This window comes from Coregonus clupeaformis, chromosome 9 (assembly GCF_020615455.1).
Source record: "Coregonus clupeaformis isolate EN_2021a chromosome 9, ASM2061545v1, whole genome shotgun sequence".
Lineage (NCBI taxonomy): Eukaryota > Metazoa > Chordata > Actinopteri > Salmoniformes > Salmonidae > Coregonus > Coregonus clupeaformis.
The window spans coordinates 12,083,423-12,110,547 of NC_059200.1; the positions used below are offsets into that span (position 1 = coordinate 12,083,423).

Here is a 27,125-nt window from a genome sequence, read left to right on the forward strand (position 1 = left end):
CTGTCTCTCTGTTTTCTTCCTGCCTCCACGGCCCTCCCCTCTGAGCTGTCTCTCTGTTTTCTTCCTGCCTCCACGGCCCTCCCCTCTGAGCTGTCTCTCTGTTTTCTTCCTGCCTCCACGGCCCTCCCCTCTGAGCTGTCTCTCTGTTTTCTTCCTGCCTCCACGGCCCTCCCCTCTGAGCTGTCTCTCTGTTTTCTTCCTGCCTCCACGGCCCTCCCCTCTGAGCTGTCTCTCTGTTTTCTTCCTGCCTCCACGGCCCTCCCCTCTGAGCTGTCTCTCTGTTTTCTTCCTGCCTCCACGGCCCTCCCCTCTGAGCTGTCTCTCTGTTTTCTTCCTGCCTCCACGGCCCTCCCTTCTGAGCTGTCTCTCTGTTTTCTTCCTGCCTCCACGGCCCTCCCCTCTGAGCTGTCTCTCTGTTTTCTTCCTGCCTCCACGGCCCTCCCCTCTCCTCTGAGCTGTCTCTCTGTTTTCTTCCTGCCTCCACGGCCCTCCCCTCTGAGCTGTCTCTCTGTTTTCTTCCTGCCTCCACGGCCCTCCCCTCTGAGCTGTCTCTCTGTTTTCTTCCTGCCTCCACGGCCCTCCCCTCTGAGCTGTCTCTCTGTTTTCTTCCTGCCTCCACGGCCCTCCCATCTGAGCTGTCTCTCTGTTTTCTTCCTGCCTCCACGGCCCTCCCCTCTGAGCTGTCTCTCTGTTTTCTTCCTGCCTCCACGGCCCTCCCTTCTGAGCTGTCTCTCTGTTTTCTTCCTGCCTCCACGGCCCTCCCCTCTGAGCTGTCTCTCTGTTTTCTTCCTGCCTCCACGGCCCTCCCCTCTCCTCTGAGCTGTCTCTCTGTTTTCTTCCTGCCTCCACGGCCCTCTCCTCTGAGCTGTCTCTCTGTTTTCTTCCTGCCTCCACGGCCCTCCCCTCCGAACTGTCTCTCTGTTTTCTTCCTGCCTCCACGGCCCTCCCCTCCGAACTGTCTCTCTGTTTTCTTCCTGCCTCCACGGCCCTCCCCTCTGAGCTGTCTCTTCTAAGTAGCATTCTTTCCCACAGCACTGATACCAGAGTCACTTTTACCCCTATCCATACTGTATACCTCAATTACCTCAATTACCTGGTACCCCTGCATATTGACTCAGTACTGGTACTCCTGTATATAGTCTAGTTATTACCTCCCTGCATATTGACTCAGTACTGGTACTCCTGTATATAGTCTAGTTATTACCTCCCTGCATATTGACTCAGTACTGGTACTCCTGTATATAGTCTAGTTATTACCTCCCTGCATATTGACTCAGTACTCCTTTATAACCTCGTTATTGTTATTTTATTGTGTTACTATTTCCGTTTTTATTCAGCAAATATTTGTCTTATGTTTTAACTCTGCACTGTTGGGAATTGGTTCATAATCATTTCACAGTGAAGACTACACCTGTTGTATTTGACTCATCTGAACGATACAATTTGATTTGATTTGAAGACCAGTGTACCACACTGCCTTTGCTGGGCCCAGCAACATCTTAGTTGTGAATGAATAAACATATTTATTAGATAAAGAAAAAAAGATGACTGAATACATGTTTAAAGGATGACCGTCGGCAGTAGAATGGCACGTACTGAAGAGCTCAGTGACTTTCAACGTGGCACCGTCATAAGATGCCACCTTTCCATCAAGTCAGTTTGTCAAATTTCTGCCCTGCTAGAGCTGTAAGTGCTGTTATTGTGAAGTCAAAACAACAACGGCTCGGCCGCGAAGTGGTAGGCCACACAAGCTCACAGAACGGGACCGCCGAATGCTGAAGGGCGTAGTGCATAACAATCGTCTGTCATCGGTTGCAACACTCACTACCGAGTTCCAAACTGCCTCTGGAAGCAACGTCAGCAGAAGAACTGTTCGTTGGATGCTTTATGGAATGGGTTTCCATGGCCGAGCAGCCGCACACAAGCCTAAGATCACCATGTGCAACGCCAAGCGTCGGCTGGAGTGGTGTAAAGGTCGCTTCCATTGGACTCTGGAGCAGTGGAAACGTGTTCTCTGGCGTGATGAATCACGCTTCACCATCTGGCAGTCCGACGGACGAATCTGGGTTTGGCGGATGCCAGGAGAATGCTACCTGCCCGAATGCATAGTGCCAACTGTAAAGTTTGGTGGAGGAGGAATAATGGTCTGGGGCTGTTTTTCATGGTTCAGAGTAGGCCCCTTAGTTCTAGTGAAAGGAAATCTTAACGCTACAGCATACAATGACATTCTAGATGATTCTGTGCTTCCAACTTTGTGGCAACAGTTTGGGGAAGGCCCTTTCCTGTTTCAGCATGACAATGCTCCCATGCGCAAAGCGAGGTCCATACACGAATGGTTTGTTGAGATCGTTGTCGAAGAATTTGACTGGCCTGCTCAGAGCCCTGACCTCAACCCCATCGAACACCTTTGGGATGAATTGGAACGCCGACTGTGAGCCAGGCCTAATCGCCCAGCATCCTAACCGACTTGCCAAAACTATAGTTTGTTAACAAGAAATGTGTGGAGTGGTTGAAAAACAAGATTTAATGACTCCAACCTAAGTGTATGTAAACTTCCGACTTCAACTGTATATACAGGCTAAGTTCCAGGGTCAGTAGCTATATACAGGGACAGATCCAGGGTCAGTAGCTATATACAGGGACAGTTCCAGGGTCAGTTCCAGGGTCAGTAGCTATATACAGGGTCAGTTCCAGGGTCAGTAGCTATATACAGGGACAGTTCCAGGGTCAGTAGCTATATACCAGGTCAGTTCCAGGGTCAGTAGCTATATACAGGGACAGTTCCAGGGTCAGTTCCAATACCATATTAACAATGTGCAGGGATACTGGAGTGATGGAGGTAGATATGTATAGGGGTCAGGTGACTAGGCATCAGGATGTGTGATAAACAGAGTAGCAGCAGCGTAAATGAAGATTGTATGTGAGTGTGTGTGAGTTTGTTTAGAGTCCGTATGAATGTGTTGGAGTGTCAGTGTGTGTTGGAGTGTCAGTGTGTGTTGGAGTGTCAGTGTGTGTGAGTGTGTTGAGTCCTGTGGGTGTGCATAAAGACAGTGCAACATTTTTAATTAAATAAAGGGTCAACTCAGATAGTCTGTGTAGCCAATCTCTTAGCTATGTATCAGTCTTATGGCTTGGGGATAGAAGCTGTTCAGGAGCCTGTTGGTGTCAGACTTGATGCACCGGGAACCTCTTGCCGTGTGGAAGCAGAGAGAACCGTCTATGGCTTGGGGGGCTGGAGTCTTTAACGATTTTCCAGGCCTTCCTACCACACCAACCTGATATAGAGGTCCTTGATAGCAGGGAACTCTGCCCCATTGTTGTACTGGGCTGTCCGCATCACCTGATATAGAGGTCCTGGATAGCAGGGAACTCTGCCCCATTGTTGTACTGGGCTGTCCGCACCACCTGATATAGAGGTCCTGGATAGCAGGGAACTCTGCCCCATTGATGTACTGGGCTGTCCGCATCACCTGATATAGAGGTCCTGGATAGCAGGGAACTCTGCCCCATTGTTGTACTGGGCTGTCCGCATCACCTGATATAGAGGTCCTGGATAGCAGGGAACTCTGCCCCATTGATGTACTGGGCTGTCCGCATCACCTGATATATATATATATATATTTCTTTATTTTCTTTCTTTTCTTTTTTTTTTTCTTTTTTATCTCTGCTGGCCAACCTCTTCGGATTTCTACGCGTCATATATCTTCCAACTATGATGTGATGTTTAACATACAATTTGAATCTATCTAATCGAATAGAATCCACAGATTGCGAGTTGAAGATGACTACTTTTACTGAGAGTATTAGTATATTAGTAATTGACTGACCAGGTCTCTCCAGATCTCCCAACAATGCTATTTCTAGGGTCAATTTTAGATTAATGTTATGCTTTTTCAGCCATTCCTGAACCTGAGACCAGAAAGAGGCTCCCTGAGGACAATACCAAAATAAATGGTCTATTGATTATGTATCCTCACAACACAATCTGCAGAGCTGTGATGATTGTGTGCCCCAAATATTCAATATTTTGTTGGTGGCAAGAATTCTGTACAATCATTATCGCTGAAAAGCACAAAGTCTTGAATCTTGCGTCCTTTTATATATCAACTCACACACCCTGTACCTTGGAATGGATACATAAAATATCTATTTTCAGCTGTTTTGCAATTTGTATGGCACAGCTGGCAACATCCTGGTCCTCAAATGAAACTGGTATTTTTACATTTTTACATTTTTAGTCATTTTAGCAGACGCTCTTATCCAGAGCGACTTACAGTTAGTGAATACATTTTTATTTTATTTTTATACTGGCCCCCCGTAGGAATCGAACCCACAACCCTGGCGTTGCAAACGCCATGCTCCATCAACTGAGCTACATCCCTGCCGGCCATTCCCTCCCCTACCCTGGACGAATTGTGCGCCGCCCCATGGGTCTCCCGGTCGCGGCCGGCTACAACAGAGCCTGGATTTGAACCAGGATCTCTAGTGGCACAGCTAGCACTGCGATGCAGTGCCTTAGACCACTGCGCCACTCAGGAGCTCCTATTTATGCTATTTTTATTCCTCTGCCAGTTTTGATCGTTTATATTGGGCAGACAGACCAGTTCCCTACCTCCTCCCTTGATCCTTGATATTGGGCAGACAGACCAGTTCCCTACCTCCTCCCTTGATCCTTTATATTGGGCAGACAGACCAGTTCCCTACCTCCTCCCTTGATCCTTTATATTGGGCTGACAGACCAGTTCCCTACCTCCTCCCTTGATCCTTTATATTGGGCAGACAGACCAGTTCCCTACCTCCTCTCTTGATCCTTTATATTGGGCAGACAGACCAGTTCCCTACCTCCTCCCTTGATCCTTTATATTGGGCAGACAGACCAGTTCCCTACCTCCTCCCTTGATCCTTTATATTGGGCAGACAGACCAGTTCCCTACCTCCTCCCTTGATCCTTTATATTGGGCAGACAGACCAGTTCCCTACCTCCTCCCTTGATCCTTTATACTGGGCAGACAGACCAGTTCCCTACCTCCTCTCTTGATCCTTTATATTGGGCAGACAGACCAGTTCCCTACCTCCTCCCTTGATCCTTTGTATCGGGCAGACAGACCAGTTCCCTACCTCCTCCCTTGATCCTTTGTATCGGGCAGACAGGCCAGTTCCCTACCTCCTCTCTTGATCCTTTATATTGGGCAGACAGACCAGTTCCCTACCTCCTCCCTTGATCCTTTGTATCGGGCAGACAGACCAGTTCCCTACCTCCTCCCTTGATCCTTTGTATCGGGCAGACAGGCCAGTTCCCTGCCTCCTCCCTTGATCCTTTGTATCGGGCAGACAGGCCAGTTCCCTGCCTCCTCCCGCTGCCACCTGCCTGCTCCATTTTTGTGCTGTAATCAGTTGGTTGTAATCTTTAGCATACCTTCCCATACAATTCTGGTAACTCCATGAAAGACATAACTCTACCATTCCAATTTACAATATCATTTAAAATCAAAATACCCTTTTAAAACATCTTTCCATAAATACAGGTATTTTATCAACCAGCAACTATAATATTTGTTCTATCTTTTCTGGGGGGATGACATTTAAATTGTAACCAGCTCTACATTGCTTGTTTGAAAAAGAGAGAAACCTTGAACAATCTTCACAAATGCAAAAAGGCCATTTTTAAACAAGGAATTAGCTTTTCTCAGTAGTCTACTTGAGAACCATTTAGGGTTCAAGTACAACTTTTGTATAGGTGAAGCTTTTGGAGAGAGGTTCAGTGCTTTTATATTTAATAATCTCAGCCCACCCAGTTCATATCCATTAAATAGATAGGAACGCTTTATCTTGTCTGGTTTAGAATCCCAGATAAAGCAAAGTATGTTTTGCTCATATGATTTTAAAAACGAGTCATCCGGAGTAGGCAGCGCCATAAGTAAGTGAGTAAACTGAGATATGACTAATCAGTCTAATTGTTCCATAAATAGATATGTATTTACCTCTCCATGGTTGCAGGATATTGTCTATTTTTACTAGTTTTCTACTGAAATTCATCATGGAGAGCTCATTTATATACAGTGGGGGAAAAAAGTATTTAGTCCGCCACCAATTGTGCAAGTTCTCCTACTTAAAAAGATGAGAGAGGCCTGTACTTTTCATCATAGGTACACGTCAATTATGACAGACAAAATGAGAAAAAAAATCCAGAAAATCACATTGTAGGATTTTTAATGAATGTATTTGCAAATTATGGTGGAAAATAAGTATTTGGTCAATTACAAAAGTTTCTCAATACTTTGTTATATACCCTTTGTTGGCAATGACACAGGTCAAACGTTTTCTGTAAGTCTTCACAAGGTTTTCACACACTGTTGCTGGTATTTTGGCCCATTCTTCCATGCAGATCTCCTCTAGAGCAGTGATGTTTTGGGGCTGTCGCTGGGCAACACAGACTTTTAACTCCCTCCAAAGATTTTCTATGGGGTTGAGATCTGGAGACTGGCTAGGCCACTCCAGGACCTTGAAATGCTTCTTACGAAGCCACTCCTTCGTTGCCCGGGCGGTGTGTTTGGGATCATTGTCATGCTGAAAGACCCAGCCACGTTTCATCTTCAATGCCCTTGCTGATGGAAGGAGGTTTTCACTCAAAATCTCACGATACATGGCCCCATTCATTCTTTCCTTTACACGGATCAGTCGTCCTGGTCCCTTTGCGGAAAAACAGCCCCAAAGCATGATGTTTCCACCCCCATGCTTCACAGTAGGTATGGTGTTCTTTGGATGCAACTCAGCATTCTTTGTCAGCCAAACACGACGAGTTGAGTTTTTACCAAAAAGTTATATTTTGGTTTCATCTGACCATATGACATTCTCCCAATCCTCTTCTGGATCATCCAAATGCACTCTAGCAAACTTCAGACGGGCCTGGACATGTACTGGCTTAAGCAGGGGGACACGTCTGGCACTGCAGGATTTGAGTCCCTGGCGGCGTAGTGTGTTACTGATGGTAGGCTTTGTTACTTTGGTCCCAGCTCTCTGCAGGTCATTCACTAGGTCCCCCTGTGTGGTTCTGGGATTTTTGCTCACCGTTCTTGTGATCATTTTGACCCCACGTGGTGAGATCTTGCGTGGAGCCCCAGATCGAGGGAGATTATCAGTGGTCTCACAGTTGATTTCTTCAAACCAAGCTGCTTACCTATTGCAGATTCAGTCTTCACAGCCTGGTGCAGGTCTACAATTTTGTTTCTGGTGTCCTTTGACAGCTCTTTGGTCTTGGCCATAGTGGAGTTTGGCGTGTGACTGTTTGAGGTTGTGGACAAGTGTCTTTTATAATGATAACAAGTTCAAACAGGTGCCATTAATACAGGTAACGAGTGGAGGACAGAGGAGCCTCTTAAAGAAGAAGTTACAGGTCTGTGAGAGCCAGAAATCTTGCTTGTTTGTAGGTGACCAAATACTTATTTTCCACCATAATTTGCAAATAAATTCATTAAAAATCCTACAATGTGATTTTCTGGAATTTTCTTTCTCAATTTGTCTGTCATAGTTGACGTGTACCTATTATGAAAATGACAGGCCTCTCTCATCTTTTTAAGTGGGAGAACTTGCACAATTGGTGGCTGACTAAATACTTTTTTTCCCTACTGTATTTTGTGATATGAATACCAAGTATGTCTACTTCAGCGTCACCCCATTGTATTGGTAACCTGCAGGGTCATGGACAAGTTGTGTCTTTTAAAGATCCAATAAGTAATTTGCTCATAAATATGCTTATCATAATTAGGTTTTAGTCCAGAGAGGCCAGAAAAGTTATCTAGATCTTCAATGAGACATTGCAGGGATCCAGCTTGCGGACTTAATATAAAACTTGAGTCGTACATGGGCACCTTTTGTTTTTAAGCTTTGTATTTCTAATCCTCTGTTTTTATTTGATCTTATTTTAATAGCTAGCATGTCGATGGACATAATGAATAGATATGGGGACAGCGGACACCCTGTTTTAACTCCTCTTGACAGTTCAAAACTCTCTGAGAAGTAGCCGCTATTTACTATTTTACACCTCGTCAGTAAACTTGATGATGATGTTGGAGTCGTGTGTGGACATGCAGACGTGGGTGAACAGGGAGTACAGGAGGGGACTGAGCACGCACCCCTGAGGGGCCCCCGTTTTGAGGGTCAGTGCGGCAGATGTGTTGTTGCTACACTCACCACTCCTGTCAGGAAGTTCAGGATCCAGGGAGGTGTTCAGTCCCAGGGTCCTGAGCTTGGAGGGGACATTGGTGTTGAACGCTGAGCTGTAGTCAATGAACAGCATTCTCACATAGGTATTCCTCTAATCTAGGTGGGTGAGGGCAGTGTGGAGTGCAGTTGAGATTGCGTCGTCTATGGATCTGTTGGGGCGGTATGCTAATTGGAGTGGGTCCAAGGTGTCTGGGATGATGGAGTTGATGTGTGCCATAACCAGCCTTTCAAAGCACTTCATGATTACAGATGTGAGTGGTACAGGGTGCTACAGGGTGCTACAGGGTGCTACAGGGTGGTACAGGGTGCTACAGGGTGCTACAGGGTGCTACAGGGTGCTACAGGGTGCTACAGGGTGCTACAGGGTGGTACAGGGTGCTACAGGGTGCTACAGGGTGCTACAGGGTGGTACAGGGTGCTACAGGGTGCTACAGGGTGCTACAGGGTGGTACAGGGTGCTACAGGGTGCTAGAGGGTGCTACAGGGTGCTACAGGGTGCTACAGGGTGCTACAGGGTGGTACAGGGTGGTACAGGGTGCTACAGGGTGCTACAGGGTGCTAGCAGGGTGCTACAGGGTGGTACAGGGTGCTACAGGGTGCTACAGGGTGCTACAGGGTGCTACAGGGTGGTACAGGGTGCTACAGGGTGGTACAGGGTGGTACAGGGTGCTACAGGGTGGTACAGGGTGCTACAGGGTGCTACATGGTGCTACAGGGTGGTACAGGGTGGTACAGGGTGGTACAGGGTGCTACAGGGTGCTACAGGGTGCTACAGGGTGGTACAGGGTGGTACAGGGTGCTAGAGGGTGCTACAGGGTGCTACAGGGTGCTACAGGGTGCTACAGGGTGCTGCAGGGTGCTACAGGGTGCTACAGGGTGGTACGGGGTGGTACAGGGTGGTACGGGGTGGTACAGGGTGCTACAGGGTGCTACAGGGTGCTACAGGGTGCTACAGGGTGGTACAGGGTGGTACAGGGTGCTACAGGGTGCTACAGGGTGCTACAGGGTGGTACAGGGTGCTACAGGGTGGTACAGGGTGCTACAGGGTGGTACAGGGTGCTACAGGGTGCTACAGGGTGCTACAGGGTGGTACAGGGTGCTACAGGGTGGTACAGGGTGCTACAGGGTGGTACAGGGTGGTACAGGGTGGTACAGGGTGCTACAGGGTGGTACAGGGTGCTACAGGGTGCTACAGGGTGCTACAGGGTGCTACAGGGTGGTACAGGGTGCTACAGGGTGGTACAGGGTGCTACAGGGTGCTACAGGGTGCTACAGGGTGCTACAGGGTGGTACAGGGTGCTACAGTCTGCTACAGGGTGCTACAGGGTGGTACAGGGTGCTAAAGGGTGCTACAGGGTGCTACAGGGTGCTACAGGGTGGTACAGGGTGGTACAGGGTGGTAAAGGGTGCTACAGTGTGGTACAGGGTGCTACAGGGTGCTACAGGGTGGTACAGGGTGGTACAGGGTGGTACAGGGTGGTACAGGGTGGTACAGGGTGCTACAGGGTGGTACAGGGTGGTACAGGGTGCTACAGGGTGCTACAGGGTGGTACAGGGTGGTACAGGGTGGTACAGGGTGCTACAGGGTGGTACAGGGTGCTACAGGGTGGTACAGGGTGCTACAGGGTGGTACAGGGTGCTACAGGGTGCTACAGGGTGGTACAGGGTGGTACAGGCTGCTACAGGGTGGTACAGGGTGGTACAGGGTGCTACAGGGTGCTACAGGGTGGTACAGGGTGCTACAGGGTGCTACAGGGTGGTACAGGGTGCTACAGGGTGCTACAGGGTGCTACAGGGTGGTACAGGGTGCTACAGGGTGCTACAGGGTGCTACATGGTGCTACAGGGTGCTACAGGGTGGTACAGGGTGGTACAGGGTGGTACAGGGTGCTACAGGGTGCTACAGGGTGGTACAGGGTGCTACAGGGTGGTACAGGGTGCTACAGGGTGCTACAGGGTGGTACAGGGTGGTACAGGGTGGTACAGGGTGCTACAGGGTGCTACAGGGTGGTACAGGGTGCTACAGGGTGCTACAGGGTGCTACAGGGTGCTACAGGGTGGTACAGGGTGCTACAGGGTGCTACAGGGTGGTACAGGGTGGTACAGGGTGCTACAGGGTGCTACAGGGTGCTACAGGGTGGTACAGGGTGCTACAGGGCGGTACAGGGCGGTACAGGGTGCTACAGGGTGCTACAGGGTGGTACAGGGTGCTACAGGGTGGTACAGGGTGCTACAGGGTGCTGCAGGGTGGTACAGGGTGCTACAGGGTGCTACAGGGTGGTACAGGGTGGTACAGGGTGGTACAGGGTGCTACAGGGTGGTACAGGGTGGTACAGGGTGCTACAGGGTGGTACAGGGTGCTACAGGGTGCTACAGGGTGGTACAGGGTGGTACAGGGTGCTACAGGGTGCTACAGGGTGGTACAGGGTGCTACAGGGTGCTACAGGGTGCTACAGGGTGGTACAGGGTGCTACAGGGTGCTACAGGGTGGTACAGGGTGCTACAGGGTGCTACAGGGTGCTACAGGGTGGTACAGGGTGCTACAGGGTTGTACAGGATGGTACAGGGTGCTGCAGGGTGCTACAGGGTGCTACAGGGTGCTACAGGGTGGTACAGGGTGGTACAGGGTGGTACAGGGTGCTACAGGGTGGTACAGGGTGCTACAGGGTGCTACAGGGTGCTACAGGGTGGTACAGGGTGCTACAGGGTGCTACAGGGTGCTACAGGGTGCTACAGGGTGCTACAGGGTGCTACAGGGTGGTACAGGGTGCTACAGGGTGCTACAGGGTGCTACAGGGTGGTACAGGGTGCTACAGGGTGCTACAGGGTGCTACAGGGTGCTACAGGTTGCTACAGGGTGGTACAGGGTGGTACAGGGTGCTACAGGGTGGTACAGGCTGCTACAGGGTGCTACAGGGTGGTACAGGGTGCTACAGGGTGCTACAGGGTGCTACAGGGTTCTACAGGGTGCTACAGGGTGCTACAGGGTGCTACAGGGTGGTACAGGGTGCTACAGGGTGGTACAGGGTGGTACAGGGTGCTACAGGGTGCTACAGGGTGCTACAGGGTGCTACAGGGTGCTACAGGGTGGTACAGGGTGCTACATGGTGGTACAGGGTGCTACAGTGTGCTACAGGGTTGTACAGGGTGCTACAGGGTGCTGCAGGGTGCTACAGGGTGGTACAGGGTGCTACAGGGTGCTACAGGGTGCTGCAGGGTGCTACAGGGTGCTACAGGGTGGTACAGGGTGGTACAGGGTGCTACAGGGTGCTGCAGGGTGCTACAGGGTGGTACAGGGTGCTACAGGGTGCTACAGGGTGCTACAGGGTGCTACAGGGAGGTACAGGGTGCTACAGGGTGCTACAGGGTGCTACAGGGTGCTACAGGGTGCTACAGGGTGGTACAGGGTGCTACAGGGTGCTACAGGGTGCTACAGGGTGGTACAGGGTGGTACAGGGTGCTACAGGGTGCTACAGGGTGCTACAGGGTGGTACAGGGTGCTACAGGGTGGTACAGGGTGGTACAGGGTGCTACAGGGTGCTACAGGGTGGTACAGGGTGGTACAGGGTGCTACAGGGTGCTACAGGGTGCTACAGGGTGCTGCAGGGTGCTACAGGGTGGTACAGGGTGCTACAGGGTGGTACAGGGTGCTACAGGGTGCTACAGGGTGCTACAGGGTGGTACAGGGTGCTACAGGGTGCTACAGGGTGGTACAGGGTGCTGCAGGGTGCTACAGGGTGCTACAGGGTGCTACAGGGTGCTACAGGGTGCTACAGGTTGCTACAGGGTGGTACAGGGTGGTACAGGGTGGTACAGGGTGCTACAGGGTGCTACAGGGTGGTACAGGGTGCTACAGGGTGCTGCAGGGTGCTACAGGGTGGTACAGGGTGCTACAGGGTGCTACAGGGTGCTACAGGGTGCTACAGGGTGCTACAGGGTGCTACAGGGTGGTACAGGGTGGTACAGGGTGGTACAGGGTGCTACAGGGTGCTGCAGGATGCTACAGGGTGGTACAGGGTGCTACAGGGTGCTACAGGGTGCTACAGGGTGGTACAGGGTGCTACAGGGTGCTACAGGGTGGTACAGGGTGCTACAGGGTGGTACAGGGTGCTACAGGGTGGTACAGGGTGCTACAGGGTGCTACAGGGTGCTACAGGGTGGTACAGGGTGCTACAGGGTGCTACAGGGTGCTACAGGGTGGTACAGGGTGCTACAGGGTGGTACAGGGTGCTACAGGGTGGTACAGGGTGCTACAGGGTGGTACAGGGTGCTGCAGGGTGCTACAGGGTGCTACAGGGTGCTACAGGGTGCTACAGGGTGGTACAGGGTGCTACAGGGTGGTACAGGGTGGTACAGGGTGCTACAGGGTGGTACAGGGTGGTACAGGGTGCTACAGGGTGCTACAGGGTGGTACAGGGTGCTACAGGGTGCTACAGGGTGCTACAGGGTGGTACAGGGTGCTACAGGGTGGTACAGGGTGCTACAGGGTGGTACAGGGTGCTACAGGGTGGTACAGGGTGCTGCAGGGTGCTACAGGGTGCTACAGGGTGGTACAGGGTGCTACAGGGTGCTACAGGGTGGTACAGGGTGCTACAGGGTGCTACAGGGTGCTACAGGGTGCTACAGGGTGCTACAGGGTGCTACAGGGTGCTACAGGGTGCTACAGGGTGCTACAGGGTGCTACAGGGTGCTACAGGGTGGTACAGGGTGCAACAGGGTGGTACAGGGTGCTACAGGGTGCTACAGGGTGCTACAGGGTGGTACAGGGTGGTACAGGGTGCTACAGGGTGGTACAGGGTGCTACAGGGTGGTAGTCATTGTGGCATGAAGCCTTAGAGTTCTTAGGAATGATTAATCGGTTTATTAATGTGGGAATAATGATGAGTTGGTTTATTAATGTGGGAGTAATGATGAGTTGGTTTATTAATGTGGGAATAATGATTAGTTGGTTTATTAATGTGGGACAAATTATGAATACATTGTTTTTTAATGTGTGACTAATGATTAGTTGGTTTATTAATGTGGGAATAAGATTTGTTGGTTTATTAATGTGGGGATAATGATTAGTTGGTTTATTAATGTGGGAGTAATGATTAATAAATGGTTTATTAATGTGGATTATTTGGTTTATTTGGTTAATATACACTATATGTTTTATATATATATGTGTGTGCATGTGTGGATGTGAGTGTGTGAGAGTTGGGCTATATGGAAGAGATTGCTTAGTTCAGGCTGACCCCCAGTCTTCGCTTGAAGTTATTGAGGGATTATGAGGTTTTGGCAATGTGAAGATAAGAATTCCAGAGCATGGTACCTCTGTATCTGATAGAGAATTGACTATGTGAGGTGCGGCAGTGGGGAGGGTGAAGGTTATCACAGTGTTTTGTGTACACCACTCCATTCACGAAAATGGTTAGCTCCTAGACAAAGTGAGTCACATGGCCGTGGCTTGCTATATAAAGCAGGCAGACAGGCATCGAGGCATTCAGTTACTGTTCGATTGAGCGTTAGAATGGGCAAAACAAGTGAGCTAAGCGACTTTGAGCGTGGTTTGATCGTTGGTGCCTGGCACGCCGGTTCCAGTATCTCAGAAACTGACGTCTTCCTGGGCTTTTCACGCACGACAGTGTCCAGGGTTTACCAAGAATGGTGCGACAAACAAAAAACATCTAGTCAGCGGCAGCCAGTCCTGGTGAAAACAGCTCTTTGATGAGAGGTCGAAGGAGAATGGCAAAAATTGTGCAAGCTAACAGGCAGGCCACAAACAGGCAAATAACGGTGCAGTACAACAGTGGTGTGGAGAACAGCATCTCAGAACACACAACTCGTCGGTCCTTGTCACGGATGGGGCTATTGCAGCAGACGACCACATCGACTTCCACTCCTATCAGCTAAAAACAAGAAGAAGCGATCACCAACACTGGACAACTGAGGAATGGAAAAACATCGCCTGGTCCGACGTATCCCGGTTCCTGTTGCATCATGCTGATGACAGTGTCAGGATTTGGCATGAGCAGCAAGAGACCATGGCACCATCCTGCCTGGCGTCAACGGTAAAGGCTGGTGGCGGTGGTGTAATGGTGTTTTCCTGGCACACGTTAGGTCCCTTCATACCAGTTGAGCAACGTTTCCATGCCCCAAAGAATTCAGGCTGTTCTGGAGAAAAAGGAGAGTCCAACCCAGTACTAGATGGGTATACCTAATAAACTGGCCAGTGAGTGTAAGGCTACATTAACAAACTGGAAGTCTCTCTCGCTCCCTCTCTCTCTACTCTCTTCTATTGAATTAAATATACAATCTTCTGTGTTTGTTAAAGAACGATGCCAGGACTAGTTTATGTGGATGCAGACAGATTTCCAGTGTTGTGCTTTGTTTGACAGTGCCGCGCCCGCATGTGTATCTTTCTGCCAAGAAGTAACAGGCCTTTCAGCTAATGAAATAAGTGGGAGATAGGCGGGACTTTCCAGCCTTCAGTGTGGTGGCTACGTGATGTAATCTGACACCAGAGTCACTTGTTTCAGTGTGGTGGCTACGTGATGTAATCTGACACCAGAGTCACTTGTTTCAGTGTGGTGGCTACGTGATGTAATCTGACACCAGAGTCACTTGTTTCAGTGTGGTGGCTACGTGATGTAATCTGACACCAGAGTCACTTGTTTCAGTGTGGTGGCTACGTGATGTAATCTGACACCAGAGTCACTTGTTTCAGTGCGGTGGCTACGTGATGTTATCTGACACCAGAGTCACTTGTTACTACAGCTCATATACCCACTCGCTGGGCCGAAGAGACTGAGATTCAGAAGCGAATAAACATTGATAAAACAATTAAAATACACAGACAGTCCCCGAATGGACCAGACAGTCCCCGAATAGACCAGACAGTCCCCGAATAGACCAGACAGTCCCCGAATGGACCAGACAGTCCCCGAATGGACCAGACAGTCCCTGAATAGACCAGACAGTCCCCGAATAGACCAGACAGTCCCCGAATGGACCAGACAGTCCCCGAATGGACCAGACAGTCCCCGAATAAACCTTTATTGTAATACGTGATGACTTGTGTTTAGTAAAAAGCTCTGTATAAATGTCCAGTAGATGGCTATAGCCTTATCCATGTGTTATAAAAGCCCATCTAAGGACTTGTTAGGCTGTATTGCAAGTAGCCTAATGTCTAAATGTTCCCCCGAATCCCCCTTCCCTAATTAGCTATAGTAGGTGGTATGAAATATATTTCATACAATATACAACCAAAATATTAGGCCTGACTGGCAGTACAAGGATACATGATCTGTGTCAGTGTGCGTGTCTTTCTCTGATTTCTTTTTACCTCGACTGCCACACAGACAATAAAATTGGCCTTCTGGAAACAAAGGTGCAAACTTCAGATGATTAACTGGTTCAGCTAGAAAACAAATTGAGACAAAATAATATGAGAATATTATCCCTACCGGAAGACGAGGTAAAAGGAGAACTTTCCAGATGCTTGATCATATCGGAGGAGATTGGAGTGGATGTGTCGCCGGAGGATCTGGAGCGATGGCATCAGATCGGCGTGAAGCAGAAGAACGTTAAATACCCTCTCATGGTAATTGTTTAAGCTGTGGAACTATCAGACCAAAGTCAACATTCTGAAGGCACAGGGGGGAAAGGAGATCAAGGTCCATGGCCAGTCCATTCGATTCATCCAGGACCTGTTTGCTAGCGTCCCGTCTCTCAGCATCTGTCAAACCGAGATCGTTACAGAATGGATTTTTTTTGTTTGTTTGTTGGAGTTGGTGACGTTTGGTCCGGGTACCGCGGCCGAAGGAACCGGGGGTGCCTCAGCTGGCTCTTCAGGCTTCCACGCCTCAGCTGGCTCGAGAGGTTTCCTTGCTTCGGTTGGCGCGGCAGGCTCTCATCCCACGTCACGCCTCAGCCGGCTCGTCAGGCTCACATGCCTCGGCCAGCCCGTCAGGCTCACCCAGGTGGGTAGCGTCCCTAGAGGGGGGATACTGTCACGCCTGCTCCCGCTCCCCCTCCCTGATGCTCGAGGGTGCCAGGCTGCCCATCATTATGCCCACCTGTTACCATAATTATGCGCATTAGCTTTCATTGGACTCACTTTGTCTCCTTCACTTTGTTGATTGCCCCTTCTATGTCTGTCTGTTCCCCAGTTTGATCCCCGTGTGTGCATTGATGTTGTTTCGTTTCCCCCGTCCAGACGCTGTCCGTGTTTTTGTTCCATTTCTTTTATTTATTAAATCATCACCCTGTACTTGCTTCCCGTCTCCCAGCGTCTGTCGAACCGAGATCGTTACACAGAAAGGAGGAATGTAATATTTTAAGAGGAGCTGGGTTGGAGAGCCCTATGCTGCCACCTACTGTAGTAACAATAGAGGTGTAGGCATCCTGATAAATAAGAATACACAAATTTTTCCAGCATTCTGATGTTGAATTGTACATTACATGGTGAAAAATACACATTGATTTCATTGTATATCCCACCAGGGACAAATCTGGTATTTTAGATAGAATTCAAGATATATTAGATTAAATCCAGACAGGAACTAATATTTTAGCAGGTGACCTAATTCATACATTCAATAAGATTGACAGATGTTGTAATAAAAAAGCCACATTTAAGGAGCATCCAAAGAGGCTGAAAAATGTCATCTCTACAAATAATCTACAGTCACCTGGAGATGACTATTCCCAACTACAAAAGATTATTCATTTTTTTCTCAAAATAAGAAAAGCTATTCAAGAATGTACTACATTTTTATTTCCAAAAATGCACTCAACAATTTAGGAAAGGGCAGTGTGGAGTGCGATTGAGATTGAGATTGAGTCATCTGTGGATCTGTTGGGGCGGTATGCAAATCGTAGTGGGTCTTGGGTTTCCGGCATGATGGTGTTGATTTGAGCCATGACCAGCCTTTCAAAGCACTTCATTGCTACGTGAGGGCTACAGGGCGGTAATCATTTAGGCAGGTTACCTTCGCTTTCTTGGGCACAGGGACTATGGTGGTCTGTTTGAAACATGTAGGTTTTACAGGCTCAGTCTGGGAGAGGTTGAAAATGTCAGTGAAGACACTTGCCAGTTGGTCCGCGCATACTTTGAGTACACATCCTGGTAATCCGTCTGGCCCGCGGCTTTGTGAATGTTGACCTATTTAAAGGTCTTGCTCACATCGGCTACGGAGAGTGTGATAAAACAGTCGTCCGGAACATGCTTCAGTGTTGCTTGCCTCGTAATTAGCATAAACACCATTTAGCTCATCTCGTAGGCTTGTGGCTGGGTTTCCCTTGGTAGTCCGTAATATTTTTCAAGCCCTGCCACATCCGACGAGTGTCAGAGCCGGTGTAGTAGGATTCAATCTTAGTTCTTTATTGACGCTTTGCCTGTTTGATGATTTGGCTGAGGGCATAGTGGCATTTCTTATAAGTGTCCGGATTAGTGTCCCGCTCCTTGAAAGCGGAAGCTCTAGCCTTTAGCTCGGTGTGGATGTTGCCTGTAATCCATGGCTTCTGGTTGGGAAATGTACGTACGTTCACTGTGGGGTCGACGTCATCGATGCACTTATTAATGAAGCCATTGGATGAGGTGGTATACTCCCCAATGCCATTGGATGAATCCCGTAACATATTCCAGTCTGTGCTAGCAAAACAGTCCTGTAGCGTAGCATCCACGTCATATGACCACTTCCTTATTGAGCGAGTCACTGGTACTTCCTGCTTTAGTTTTTGCTTGTAAGCAGGAATCAGGAGGATAGAATTATGGTTAGATTTGCCAAATGGAGGGCGAGGGAGAGCTTTGTACGCGTCTATGTGTGTGGAGTAAAAGTGGTCTAGAGGTTTTTTTTTCCTCTGGCATTTTCTCGTTTGCTTATGGCCTTATCCAGCTTGTTGAGTGCGGTCTTAGTGCCAGCATCGGTTTGTGTTGGTAAATAGATGGCTATGAACAATATAGATGAGAACTCTCTTGGTAGATAGTGGGTCTACAGCTTATCATGAGGTATTGTACCTCAGGCGAGCAACACCTCGAGACTTCTTTAATATTAGACATTGTGCACCAGCTGTTATTGACAAATAGACACACCCCCCCACCCCTCGTCTTACCAGACGTAGCTGTTCTGTCCTGCCGATGCACGGAAAACCCAGCCAGCTCTATATTATCCGTGTCGTCATTCAGCCACGTCTCGGTGAAACATAAGATATTACAGTTTTTTATGTCCCGTTGGTAGGATAGTGTTAATCATATATCGTCCAGTTTGTTTTCCAATGATTGCACGTTGGCCAATAATACGGAGGGAAGTGTTGGTTTACCTCCTCGTCGGCTAATTCTTACACCCTGCCCCCTTTTCCTCCGTCTTTTCTTCACCCTGATGACGGGGATTTGGGCCTTGTCTCGACAAAGCAGTATATCCTTCGCGTCGGATTCATTAAAGAAAAATTATTCGTCCAGTTCGAGGTGAGTAATCGCTGTTCTGATGTCCAGAAGCTCTTTTCGGTCATAAGAGACGGTAGCAGCAACATTATGTACAAAATAAGTTACAAACAATGAGAAAAAACTAACCAAATAGCATAGTTGGTTAGGAGCCCATAAATACCAATTGCCCCACCGAAGACATTCTTTAAGAAAGAAGACTCGGTCATAACAGACTTTTTATGGGCAAATAAAATTCATAGAAAAAAAGGTTTTACATCTTCCTAAATCTGAGGGTGGTTTTAACATTCCAGAATTGGAATTGTATCAATTCGCCACCCAATGCTTTTACCTGCAACATATAGTTAAATGCACTAAAGAGGAACAATGGAGATGCTTATCCCCAGAATATTTTTACGTGTCTATTTTCAAAGGATAAAGCCTGAGAACATTGACAGCTTTATAGTTAAGAACACTATAACAATATGGAAAAGTATTAACATATTCTACAAGAACCAATTTCACTCCCTAAAAACACAACCTTATGGAACAATCCCTTGGCTAGCTTTTCAGATAAATGTCACACTCTGGCTCTGGGACTTTTTATGTTTAGTCAGGGTGTGTAGATTTCCGTGTGTTTTGTACTGTGTTTAGTGTCTAGGTGTTTGCGTTCTATGTTTGGTCAGTGACTCCCAATCGGAGGTAACGAGTGTCAGCTGTCGGCTCGTTATCTCTGATTGGGAGCCATATTTAAATGTCTGTGTTCACCTTGTGGTTGTGGGTTTTTGTTCTATGTTCAGTCGGTGTAACTGAGGACGTCACGGATCGTGTTTTGTTTTGTCGTGTGTTTCAACATTAAAATCATCATTTTCACTCCCAACGCTGCGCTTTGGTCGTACTTCATTGGCGCCCGTGACAGAAAAACCCACCACAACGAGACCAAGCAGCAGTTGGATGACGAGTGGTGGAGCCAGAAGAGCGAAGGTTGGGAGAGGACATTAGAGGCCTGGTCCACGGGGAGGAGAGACCCCCAGAAAATTTTTAGGGGGGGGCTCACGACGTCGGGGCAGCAGGAGTACGGGATTGAGGAGTGCAGAAGGTTGGCAGAGGAGGCCGCCAGGTTAAGGGGGCCACTGGTCACGAAGGGGAAGGAAGGTGTGGAGGCAGGGCGAAAGGTACTGGGGTGTGTTACCAGTCCGGTCCGGCCCGTTCCTGATCCCCGTGGAGGGCCAGGGGTGTGTGTCCCCAGTGCGGTCCTGTCTGTTCCTGCTCCCCGCACCAAGTCTGTGGTGCGTTTCGTCAGCCCTGTCCGGCCCGTGCCTGCTCCCCGCTCCAAGCCAATGATGCGCGTCGCCAGCCCGGCCCGGCCTGTTTCTGCTCCCCGCACCAAGTCTGTGGTGCGTTTCGTCAGCCCTGTCCGGCCCGTGCCTGCTCTCCGCACCAAGGCTGTGGTACGTGTCGCCAGCCCGGTTCGGCCTGTTCCTGCTCCCCGGCTCAAGTCTGTGGTGCGTCTTGTCAGCCCTGTCCGGCCTGTTCCTGCTCCACGCACCAAGCCAAGGGTGCGTTTCGTCAGCCCTGTCCGGCTCGTCCCTACTCTCCGCACCAAGTCTGTGGTGCGCGTTGCCAGCCCATTCCGGTCCGGTCCTGCTCCACGCACCAAGCCAGGGGTGTGTATCGTCAGCCCGGTCCGGTCCGTTCCTGTTCCACGCACCAAGCCAGGGGCGCGTGTCGTCAGTCCGGTTCCGGCCAGCGGGCTAGACAGGACCAGGGGTACTTTGGGGGGTTGGAGAGGAAGTGGGGAGGAAGCCCGGAGCCGGAGCCGCCGCCGAGGAGGAATGCCCACCCAGCCCTCCCCTGTTTGCTTGTATTTAGGCGCGGTCGCAGTCCGCGCCTTTAGGGGGGGGTACTGTCACACTCTGGCTCTGGGACTTTTTATGTTTAGTCAGGGTGTGTAGATTTCCGTGTGTTTTGTACTGTGTTTAGTGTCTAGGTGTTCGCGTTCTATGTTTGGTCAGTGACTCCCAATCGGAGGTAACGAGTGTCAGCTGTCGGCTCGTTATCTCTGATTGGGAGCCATATTTAAATGTCTGTGTTCACCTTGTGGTTGTGGGTTTTTGTTCTATGTTCAGTCGGTGTAACTGAGGACGTCACGGATCGTGTTTTGTTTTGTCGTGTGTTTCAACATTAAAATCATCATGTTCACTCCCAACGCTGCGCTTTGGTCGTACTTCATTGGCGCCCGTGACAATAAATTTGTCCACATGGAAAACTGAAGGCATAACGGCAGAGTCTGAAGTGTAAAAATGATAATTATAATGATAATGATAATGGTAGTGATAATGACTCAATAATCTACGCTTTCTGGGAATGCTATAATGTCCGGAAGTTGTGGGAGGAGCTAGAAAGTTGGCTGTCAGAAATATTACAATGTAAACTTACTTTGAATTTGTCTGTCTGTATATTTCAAGACATGGCATATGGGGGTGTAGTGAGATACCCAATGGGCTGGACTCTCTTCACTCATCCTGAAAAAATGAATACTAAAAACGTGGAAATCAATCAATCCGCCATCATTAACACAATGGAAAAATCTAATGATTTATTACTGGAATATTGAAATAGCATGGGCGACCGAGAAAAACTAATTGGTACAATTTAAGGCCACCTCCCGAGTGACGCAGTGGTCTAAGGCACTGCGGTCTAAGGCACTGCATCGCAGTGCTAGCTGTGCCACTAGAGATCCTGGTTCGAATCCAGGCTCTGTCGTAGCTGGCCGCGACCGGGAGACCCATGGGGTGGTGCACAATTGGCCCAGCGTCGTCCAGGGTAGGGGAGGGAATGGCCGGCACGGATGTAGCACAGTGTGTAGAGCATGGTGTTTGCAATGCCAGGGTTGTGGGTTCGATTCCCACGGGGGGCCAGTATAAAAAATAATGTATACACTTACTAACTGTGTCTTCTATCCAAGATGGTGTAGCAGTCATGTGTCTGTAAATACCCAGTTTTTTGTATTTTTCGTACATATTTCCCTATCAGACTTTTCATCCTTCTACAAAATATACTTTCCTGCAACCCACCTCACTCAATGTGGAATGGATTCTATTATTGACTTACCTTTTATCTAGAATCTCCAGTTGAAACTAGCTAGCCAGCTAACTAGCTACTTGCTATTAGCCACAGTTAGCGGTAGTTCACCCAGAACATTGGATTTTTCTGCCGGAATAATTTAATCACTGGACATCTCTAGTATCCTATTCCCTATATAGTGTACATCCTATTACCTATATAGTGTACATCCTATTCCCTATATAGTGTACATCCTATTCCCTATATAGTGTACACCCTATTCCCTATGTAGTGTACATCCTATTCCCTATATAGTATACATCCTATTACCTATATAGTGTACATCCTATTCCCTATGTAGTGTACATCCTATTACCTATATAGTGTACATCCTATTCCCTATATAGTGTACATCCTATTCCCTATATAGTGTACACCCTATTCCCTATGTAGTGTACATCCTATTCCCTATATAGTATACATCCTATTACCTATATAGTGTACATCCTATTCCCTATATAGTGTACATCCTATTCCCTATATAGTGTACTTCCTATTCCCTATATAGTGTAGTGTACATCCTATTACCTATATAGTGTACACCCTATTCCCTATGTAGTATACATCATATTCCCTATATAGTGTACATCCTATTCCCTATATAGTGTACATCCTATTCCCTGTATAGTGTACATCCTATTCCCTATATAGTGTACATCCTATTCCCTATATAGTGTAGTGTATATCCTATTCCCTATATAGTGTACATCCTGTTCTCTATAGAGTGTACATCCTATTCCCTATATAGTGTACATCCTATTCCCTATATAGTGTACATCCTATTCCCTATATAGTGTACATCCTATTCCCTATATAGTGTATATCCTATTCCCTATATAGTGTAGTGTACATCCTATTCCCTATATAGTGTACATCCTATTCCCTATATAGTGTACATCCTATTCCCTATATAGTGTATATCCTATTCCCTATATAGTGTAGTGTACATCCTATTACCTATATAGTGTACATCCTATTCCCTATATAGTGTACATCCTATTCCCTATATAGTGTACATCCTATTCCCTATATAGTGTATATCCTATTCCCTATATAGTGTACATCCTATTCCCTATATAGTGTTCATCCTATTCCCTATATAGTGTACATCCTATTCCCTATATAGTGTACATCCTATTCCCTATATAGTGTACATCCTATTCCCTATATAGTGTACATCCTATTCCTATATAGTGTACATCCTATTCCCTATATAGTGTACATCCTATTCCCTATATAGTGTACATCCTATTCCCTATATAGTGTACATCCTATTCCCTATATAGTGTACATCCTATTCCCTATATAGTGTACATCCTATTCCCTATATAGTGTACATCCTATTCCCTATATAGTGTACATCCTATTCCCTATATAGTGTATATCCTATTCCCTATATAGTGTACATCCTATTCCCTATATAGTGTACATCCTATTCCCTATATAGTGTACATCCTATTCCCTATATAGTGTACATCCTATTCCCTATATAGTGCACATCCTATTCCCTATATAGTGTACATCCTATTCCCTATATAGTGTACATCCTATTCCCTATATAGTGTACATCCTATTCCCTATATAGTGTACATCCTTTTCCCTATATAGTGTACATCCTATTCCCTATATAGTGTACATCCTATTCTCTATATAGTGTACATCCTATTCCCTATATAGTGTACATCCTATTCCCTATATAGTGTACATCCTATTCCCTATATAGTGTACATCCTATTCCCTATATAGTGTACATCATTTTCCCTATATAGTGTACATCCTATTCCCTATATAGTGTACATCCTATTACCTATATAGTGTACATCCTATTCCCTATAGTAGTACATCCTATTCCCTATATAGTGTACATCCTATTCCCTATATAGTGTACATCCTATTCCCTATATAGTGTAGTGTACATCCTATTCCCTATATAGTGTACATCCTATTCCCTATATAGTGTACATCCTATTCCCTATATAGTGTACATCCTATTCCCTATATAGTGTACATCCTATTCCCTATATAGTGTACATCCTATTCCCTATATAGTGTACATCCTATTCCCTATATAGTGTAGTGTACATCCTATTCCCTATATAGTATACATCCTATTCCCTATATAGTGTACATCATATTCCCTATATAGTGTACATCCTATTCCCTATATAGTGCACATCCTATTCCCTATATAGTGTAGTGTACATCCTATTCCCCTATATAGTATACATCCTATTCCCTATATAGTGTACATCCTATTCCCTATATAGTGTATAACCTATTCCCTATATAGTGTACATCCTATTCCCATATAGTGTACATCCTATTCCCTATATAGTGTACATCCTATTCCCTATATAGTGTACATCCTATTCCCTATATAGTGTACATCCTATTCCCTATATAGTGTACATCCTATTCCCTATATAGTGTATAACCTATTCCCTATATAGTGTACATCCTATTCCCTATATAGTGTACATCCTATTCCCTATATAGTGTACATCCTATTCCCTATATAGTGTACATCCTATTCCCTATATAGTGTACATCCTATTCCCTATATAGTGTACATCCTATTCCCTATATAGTGTACTACTTTTTATTTGAGCCCTGTGGGCCCTGGTTTAGTGCAATAAATAGGGAATAGTGTGCCATTTGGGGACACCGCCCCACCACCGCTCTGTTTCAGTGCTGAGGGCAGTCTGCTTGGGGACACCGCCCCACCACCGCTCTGTTTCAGTGCTGAGGTCAGTCTGCTTGGGGACACCGCCCCACCACCGCTCTGTTTCAGTGCTGAGGTCAGTCTGTTTGGGGACACCGCCCCACCACCGCTCTGTTTCAGTGCTGAGGGCAGTCTGTTTGGGGACACCGCCCCACCACCGCTCTGTTTCAGTGCTGAGGGCAGTCTGCTTGGGGACACCGCCCCACCACCGCTCTGTCTCAGTGCTGAGGTCAGTCTGCTTGGGGACACCGCCCCACCACCGCTCTGTTTCAGTGCTGAGGTCAGTCTGTTTGGGGACACCGCCCCACCACCGCTCTGTTTCAGTGCTGAGGGCAGTCTGTTTGGGGACACCGCCCCACCACCGCTCTGTTTCAGTGCTGAGGGCAGTCTGCTTGGGGACACCGCCCCACCACCGCTCTGTCTCAGTGCTGAGGTCAGTCTGTTTGGGGACACCGCCCCACCACCGCTCTGTTTCAGTGCTGAGGGCAGTCTGTTTGGGGACACCGCCCCACCACCACTCTGTTTCAGTGCTGAGGGCAGTCTGTTTGGGGACACCGCCCCACCACCGCTCTGTTTCAGTGCTGAGGTCAGTCTGTTTGGGGACACCGCCCCACCACCACTATGTTTCAGTGCTGAGGGGCAGTCTGCTTTAAACAAGATTAAGTCTGTTTGCAGTTTGATATTATGAATTTTTTCTCAAGTCATTTCACAGCTCGATAGCTCTCAGACAGAACACCTGTCTGCAGATCCCTAATAAAGTAACACATGTTTACATTCAAATGGACTACACCACATTCAATTCTGCAATAACTAGTTATTTATTCACAATATATTATTATCATATGTTTTCATCTATGAGTGTATTACTGTGGCTGTCTTCCATCCATAATATAATACAACATGATGTTCAATAGCTTTAAACAAGATTCTCTAAAATGGATCTAACTTTCCTAGAATTACAGCATTGTTGTTTGCATGTATGCGTGTGTGTTTCTGTGCGTGTGTATTGATGTGTGTGATAATGAAAACAGGACAAAGGGAAGTATCACCATTTCATCATATCACCATATCACCATATTGTCATATCACCATATCATCATATCACCATATCACCATATCATTATATCACCATATCGTCATATCACCATATCATCATATCACCATATCATCATATCACCATATCACCATATCATCATATCACCATATCATCATATCACCATATCATTATATCACCATATCATCATATCACCATATCGTCATATCACCATATCATCATATCACCATATCACCATATCGTCATATCACCATATCATCATATCACCATATCATCATATCACCATATCCCCATATCATCACATCACCATATCATCATATCACCATATCACCATATCCTTTCCTGTCACTCCATTAGCACTAATATAGCTTCACAACAATTTGACTTCCTGTAGGAAGAACTGCATTATTGATTGTTCTTGCAGATTACAATTAATTCAGTCATATTCACATTCAGTCCAGTTTAGCATTATGATGATATGCATTAATGAATGTTCATCCATCCTGCTAGCAATATGTTGACAGGTGTATTGTGGCTAGTGAGAAGTAAGCCCCGAAAAAGAAAGGAAATTCACATGAGCACCACAAAGCCTACGTCCTCTACCATTACTGTAACCATGGTGTTCTACTTCCAACAACATGTAGACAGGTTGCTTAGGATTCTCGAACAGCCGAAATCGTTCTCTTAGAGGAGGTGCTTAGAACAGTCATGTGATTGACTGCATACATGGTAAATGATGTACTGTATTGTTTCAACGTTTACATGTGTTCTGACATGTTATTCTACGGGCAGACATGTCCTGGCAGCCTTCTACGGTCTTCTGATTGGACCTGTGTGATCTCTGTTCCAGACACCACCCCGTCCCCGGCCCCTCCCTCAGCAGAACCCCATAGGGCGGGCGTCCCAGTGGGCGGTGCTTCCTCGCACCTCTGCGTCATCTCACCCCTCCTCTGGTACACCTGCTATCTGCTGCTATGGGGCCCTAATTTGGTGAGTATACAAACTAACTAGTATACATTACACCTGCTATCTGCTGCTATGGGGCCCTAATCTGGTGAGTATACAAACTAACTAGTATACATTACACCTGCTATCTGCTGCTATGGGCCCTAATCTGGTGAGTATACAAACTAACTAGTATACATTACACTGCTGTCTGCTGCTAGGGGCCCTAATGCTGGCCCTCATGTGGTGTGTAAACACACTAACTAGTATACATTACACTACAGAACTGTCTGCTGCTAGGCGCCCTAATGCTGGCCCTCATGTGGTGTGTATACATACTAACTAGTATAGACTGCAGTATAGTACTGTACTGTCTGCTGCTAGGGACCCTAACGCAGCTGGCCCTTTGGGGTGAAACCAACATACTCTGGAGGTGAAAGAAACAACTGGCTGGCTAGCAGAGTAGAACACCTGTTTAGGAGAGGTGCTGGCTAGCAGAGTAGAACACCTGTTTAGGAGAGGTGCTGGCTAGCAGAGTAGAACACCTGGTTAGGAGAGGTGCTGGCTAGCAGAGTAGAACACCTGTTTAGGAGAGGTGCTGGCTAGCAGAGTAGAACACCTGTTTAGGAGAGGTGCTGGCTAGCAGAGTAG

General features: G+C 47.6%; 1 protein-coding gene across 1 annotated transcript in view; it reads left to right on the forward strand.

Annotated features, from left to right (window-relative positions):
- Positions 1 to 27,125, forward strand: part of cntfr (ciliary neurotrophic factor receptor) — a 523,825-nt gene that overhangs the window by 487,455 nt on the left and 9,245 nt on the right. The window contains exon 8 of the mRNA XM_041885239.1: positions 26,380 to 26,519. Within this exon, the coding sequence (XP_041741173.1) occupies positions 26,380 to 26,519 (140 nt within the window). The remainder of the gene's footprint in view (positions 1 to 26,379; positions 26,520 to 27,125) is intronic.